Consider the following 6,581-nt stretch of genomic DNA (forward strand, 5'->3'; position numbering starts at 1 on the left):
AATTAAAATTAAACCCTTTTATTTTTTGGCAAACAAACTGAGGTTTACTGTTGAAATTAATACATGGAAGAAAAATAATTATTTTTTTTCCTACAAGTGATTAATCTGGTTGTAATATTTACTTTTATCATTAAATTTTTTTATTTAAATTTGATAGAAAATTTAATATTTAAAGATGTACATCATACTTTACAAAAGTAATCATTTGAAATGATCATCCAGCATATCATAGAATTCATTTGATTAATGTAGAGATACAGATTTCATTTTTGTCCTCACTGCACCTCAAACATGTTTTTATGTAGATAACAACACTGGACAATACTAATGAAGTACTTATTAACAGCACTGATGACGCCTGTAGAAACTTGAGAATCAAACCCATGAACTTTGCCTACAACCATTAGCTTCGCTATATAATACACTCTCTGATTCCAAAATATCAAAAATACAGCAGTGTGCTGTCAGAACCGTTCCTCTCCAGTGTGTGCCATGCTAAAGGTAGACTGAAAGGTCATTGCTTGACAGACACAGGAGTTGCAATCCCGCGCGCTTCAGTAGTAAACAAAACCACGTTTCCACCATTCATACAAACAGAGGCAAGCGGAACATGCAGGATTCATATTTAAACCGTCTTTTTCCGTACCCACTGTATATATATATATATATATATATAGAGTAAATTACGTTTTTATGAATGAACGCCACGATCCCGTCCACGTTTTCGCAGAAACCATATGGCCCTAGAAATGTAACCACACTTCAGAACATTTTGGCTTGCCCTGTGATTTGCTTGAACGAGTTGCAGGGGTGACCTCACGTCACAGGGTCTCTCTTTCTCTCTCTGTAGCGTATGCGCCCAGATGCGTTCTCAGGTACCGAAATTTGGCACCGATTGATTTAACGTGAATCGGTACTCTGTAGTACCGACGCAATTCGGTCGGTACCCAACCCTAATTTTAAAATGCAGTTATTTAACATTGCAATAATATTCCACAGTATTACTGTTTTTACTGTATTTTTAAATAAATGCAGCCTAAATGAGCAGAAGAGACTTTTCAAAAACATGGGAAAAAATCTCTGACTCAGTATCTAAAGTATCAAAGTAATGTCTTTGAATTTTCTTCATTTGGCAGGGTTTTCTCAGAAAAAAATTTAATTAATTTGAAATGATCATCCAGCATATCATAGAATTCATTTGATTAATGTAGAGATACAGATTTCATTTTTGTCCTCACTGCACCTCAAACATGTTTTTATGTAGATAACAACACTGGACAATACTAATGAAGTACTTATTAACAGCACTGATGACGCCTGTAGAAACTTGAGAATCAAACCCATGAACTTTGCCTACAACCATTAGCTTCGCTATATAATACACTCTCTGATTCCAAAATATAAAAAATACAGCAGTGTGCTGTCAGAACCGTTCCTCTCCAGTGTGTGCCATGCTAAAGGTAGACTGAAAGGTCATTGCTTGACAGACACAGGAGTTGCAATCCCGACCTGTCCAGTGTTTCCCAGAAGCGGAGGAAGACAGGCCGGTCCAGGTGTCGTTTGTGGTGGCTCAGCTCCAGCACAGTCACGTCCCACTTCTGTACATTTGGGTCCATCCGTGCCTCATCGTACTTCAGGTGAAAGGCTCGGACTAAATGAACATCAGCATGACATAAAACACTCTTTCCTGTACGTAATCAATGTGGTGTATAGTAAATAATGTGCTGCATCTCCCCTGACTAAACTCACTTTTGGCAAATATATCCACGGGGGATCCATCAGGCAGCAGCCACGGCCAGCCCTTGAACTGCCAGGCAGGACCCTGGACAAACACGGCCACTACACGATCCCTGTGAACAAACAACAACAACATCAGTCATTTATGAGGTTGCTAATTTCGGTTTTGGCTGAAATGGTTTTAGAGGGGTGAAAGCATTGACGAAACAGTGGCATTTAATTAGCGTTTCTCAGATGGAACGTTTTGACAGGAAGCATATATTTCGGGAAAACAACAACCGGTAAACAAGTCTGCTGTGTGGATGCTAGGGCTAATTTGACAACATTGATTTCTCAACTTTACTTGATCTTAATTTAAATGAACCAATATTGATTCTTAAAATCACAATATCAATCTTTATTTTTTTAACCGCAAAGAGACTACGATTTAACTTTAGAGCATTTAGCTAATAACATGCAGTTCATTACATATTCATTATATTTTTACTTAACCTGTTAGGGATGTCTTCATTATTTAAAGTATGTCTGAATAGATCTGTCATGAAAAGTTATTACAGCCACAGCTTAAATGTTTACATAAACCACAACCAATTGGGAGTAAAAAAAATATTAAAAAGTGTATACAAAGACTGACTTAATGTGCAATTTAAATGTTTGTATACAACTCCGCTTTATTTGAGTGTTGATTATTTTAAAAAAAATGCTTAATTGATTATTAAATTAAATATTTTATTGTTTTTGGTAAAAAAAAAAAATAAATCGTTGTTGAATCACTACTCAATAGGTTTAGGAACGGATCTATCATTAACAATGTCCAAAAATGAACCAGGCAAATCCTGTTGATATAACAGAGCGTTTAAAATTATAATCACTGCTTACAGATACTGCAATAGATGAGCTCACCAGTCCTGTGGGGCGAGTTTGAGCGGCTGGTCGATCACTCTGTAGGGTACTGTGACGCTGATTGTGGCACCGCCTGGCTGAACCTGATCTTTACGTCTCTGCAGCAGAACCTCGTTGTCCCTCTGAATGCCCTGCTTCTTCTTATCCTCTGACGTGACAAACCTGCCAAGAAAAAAACAATTAACAGCGAGATAAAATACACTTTATATACATTAGTAATTGCATTCATTCATGTTCTTTCCCAAAAGATGTCAGTAATCTTGTTATGATTATTAGCTGAAACTGCAAGAATCAGGAGTCTTCTGGTCCTAAATCGGCCTTATTAAATGTTAAAACCCAACCTACTTGTAAATACTTTGTCACAGTGAATTCACAACCATATTTAAAACTAGAACACTGGAAATGCATTTCACATCCGTATACAGGCAATGTCAATTATAAATCATCAACACTTATAGAGAATCATGGGTACTAAACAGCCAGTTCATGAGCAATATACCTGCACAACAAATGAAATGCAAATAAAACAAGATGACTTTCTTCGAGAGCAGACAAGAACTCACTACACAGGTCCCCAAGTCCTTTCCATTTTAACTGCTGTTCCCGATTAGCACAAGCCAAAGAGCAGTCGAATCCGTTTTTATTTAAAGGGAAGGGGGACTACTTTGGATGGAGAAAGTTACAAGACAAATCTGTTGTCAATGACTCGACAGGGTTAAAAAAAAAAAAAAGGTGACATTTCCTGAATATAATAACTAAACAAATACATATTCATAAAATGTATTAAAATGCCAAGATTGTAATGATTTACATTACTTTTACTTAAAATTAGGCTTCCTCATATATCCAGTGGGTTCTTCAAAGAGAGAGAGGGAAGAAAAAAACAAACAAAAAAAAACCACTGTTGTTGAGGGGGTGAATTAAATTAGAATTATCTTGATATTTAATTCTACTTCATTCCTCTCATACCACGCTCCCACTGTTCATTTTAGAACTGTAGAATTTTCAATACTAACATTTACGGCTGTCTTGATTTCTTTGCTTTTAAATGTTAAACCACTAGGAGACCTGAAAGCTTCTCTTTTGTTAAATTTATAAACGATTCTTATTACAAATTTGAGAAGATGGTTGGTGCATGCTTGGCCTAAACGCATAGCACTTGCAGAGATTCGTTTGGAGCAGGATTTACTGAGCCGATTAATCTAACGATTTTCCCCAATAAATATATTAACTTCTGCCATTAATTTTTAAAAGTTTAAAACGGAGACTGATTCTTATAAAAAGTAACAAAGCTCAGTTGATTATTGGATGGGAGAAGCACTACAAATAAAGTTTAGAGAAGTTGTTTGGTTTGGCTGGTGCAGCTGTATTTACATAACCTGCGTCGCAGACACTTGTCGATTTATGCTCTGGATTTTTTCATTATCGCTATAATGCCCTAACCAAGTGCATAACACGGTTTAAGCTCGCCTTCAGGAAATCAAGCTCACAAACGGACTATCATCTCACTTTTTCTGTTAATCACCATTTGTTGATTTTGTCAAAAAGCATTTCATCAAGCCAAGCCGTTGTTTTTACTCATCCAACCATAACCTGCGTCGCAGACACTTGTCGATTCATGCTCTGGATTTTTTCATTATCGCTATAATGCCCTAACCAAGTGCATAACATGGTTTAAGCTCGCCTTCAGGAAATCAAGCTCACAAACGGACTATCATCTCACTTTTTCTGTTAATCACCATTTGTTGATTTTGTCAAAAAGCATTTCATCAAGCCAAGCCGTTGTTTTTACTCATCCAACTTCCTCATTCTGTTACAGTTCTGAAATAAGGAGGAGGAAGATGAGTGAACATATTAGCTGCACCTGGCGCCCAAGAACCGCTGGTTTGACTGGTCTAAGCTGGTTGACATTTCATGGTGACCTAACACTTCATGTTCTCATAAGAATGGTTTCATGTCAATTTGACTGAAAACACCTGTAATAATCCAACAAGAATGAGGGACGTTGTTTGTTTGATAAAAATCATAAATTAATTTAATAGATGTTTGAATTTAGTAGTAACTTTACGATGAATCATCTAATCAGCACTTACTTGAGGTCCTGTAAGAGATCCTTAGCATTGAGCATTGTGATTAAAGATGTTGTAGCTGCAGGGATGATGACAATGGGAGTTCTAGAACCTGGAAAAACAATTTTTTGTTGTTGTTAAAAATAAACTAGCTAACTGCAGTGATCTTGCAGTATGACAAATGAATAATAATAATAATACATGCATTTCAGTTTTTAAATTCAGGTTTTTACTCAACACAGGATGATCAACTCAACAATATTTATATATATTAGGGATGCACGGTATTGGATTTTTGCCGATATTTTTCAACTCATTTTGGCCGATACCGATACATTTCCTTTTGTTTGGAAACACAAAGTCTCGAAGCTTTGAAAATAACTATAAATATACTATATATCAATCGCTGCATATTTTTTTCCCAGAAAGATGCAGTGTTAACCCTAACATTTTATTTTAAGATTTAACATTTGGATACCGATACATTTCCTTTTGTTTGGAAACACAAAGTCTCGAAGCTTTGAAAATAACTATAAATATACTATATATATCAATCACTGCATATTTTTTTCCCAGAAAGACCCTAACATTTTATTTTAAGATTTAACATTTGTAGATGGTCTAAAGCAAAAGAGTTGTAAAAATTCTGAAAATCTTTTAGAGCTTATGATTTGTTTAAAAAATAAAACATATTACACATTAATGAATAAATCAGTATATTGTGGCATTGTGAGAGGTAGGGTATCACCAAAGAGTGGGTTGCTTCACAAATTGAGTCCAGGCTGAGGTCAAGCTACAAGTTTCTCTTTTTTTTTTTTTTAATCATCAACTCCAATAGCCAATAGTTACAACAGAGGAAAAACTTTTATGACATCAATTACTGCTTTATATAATCAGAAACACAGTCTAAATGTTATTTGTGTAGGCGATTTTACTTTTAATTTAATTAGAAGTAGGCCAAGAGCGCCCCCTACAGATTAAAAGTCCTTACAGAACAGGCGTTAGGACCTGGGGGAGGCTGCGCTGCTGCCACTGCACCTACTATTACGGTTTACTCCATCATACACCGAACGCATCTTTCTGTACGTGCCTTCACATATTAAATGCAGCGATCCAAAAGAGTGAATCTAATCATCATTCAGACAAAACTTTGCTTCAAGAATGAGCCCACATATATATATATATATTTTATTTTATTTTATTTTATTTTTTTCTAGAGAAAGATGTATATTCACTTTACAGCTTTCCTGAATTCTGTCTCCATGTCCTCGAGTTTGTTTTTTTGCACTACATATTGGTATAAAAACCACATAATTTGATAAAGACATGTTTGTTCAAAACAGTGTATTTCCTTTCCTCATCCATGCTGTTAAAGACGTACCTTTCTTTTGGTTAGGCGGGGGTCTTGCTTGAGAGACTAAATACAAGACAAAAATAAATAAATAAATACATAAATAAAAAAAAAACACTCCAAATATGGACACATTGTTATTCTGGCCAGAAATAATTTGAAAATAAAATTAGAAATAATTTATGCACATGCTACCACTATGAAAATTTGTAGTCATTAGATAAACATGTTGAATATTTCATATGTGTATCTAAAATTATGCAGATGTGATGCAGGATTATTTGTGCTTTCAAATGCCATCTCAAGCTCAAAAGAACATTCATAGTTTATCAAGGCGGCAACAGGGTGTAAAAGCATTGTACACAGGGTTCCCACTCTTTCATGAACACCAGATTCAAGGACTTTCAAGGACTTTTTAAAAGCACCATTTATTTTATATCAAGCACCTATCAAATTCACACCCCAGAATATGTAGTGTCATGAAAGACCTTACAGTACTTAACATTTCACTTACACTTAAC

General features: G+C 35.4%; 1 protein-coding gene across 1 annotated transcript in view; it reads right to left on the minus strand.

Moving 5' to 3' along the window:
- cdc73 (cell division cycle 73, Paf1/RNA polymerase II complex component, homolog (S. cerevisiae)) overlaps nt 1–6,581 on the minus strand; it is a 43,438-nt gene that overhangs the window by 4,040 nt on the left and 32,817 nt on the right. The window contains exons 12-16 of the mRNA XM_016464663.1: nt 6,091–6,126; nt 4,734–4,821; nt 2,641–2,802; nt 1,750–1,850; nt 1,510–1,651 (exon numbers count right to left, since the gene is read on the minus strand). Of these exons, the coding sequence (XP_016320149.1) occupies nt 1,510–1,651; nt 1,750–1,850; nt 2,641–2,802; nt 4,734–4,821; nt 6,091–6,126 (529 nt within the window). The remainder of the gene's footprint in view (nt 1–1,509; nt 1,652–1,749; nt 1,851–2,640; nt 2,803–4,733; nt 4,822–6,090; nt 6,127–6,581) is intronic.

Source organism: Sinocyclocheilus anshuiensis, unplaced genomic scaffold (assembly GCF_001515605.1).
Source record: "Sinocyclocheilus anshuiensis isolate Anshui unplaced genomic scaffold, SAMN03320099.WGS_v1.1 scaffold524, whole genome shotgun sequence".
NCBI classification, from domain to species: Eukaryota; Metazoa; Chordata; class Actinopteri; order Cypriniformes; family Cyprinidae; genus Sinocyclocheilus; species Sinocyclocheilus anshuiensis.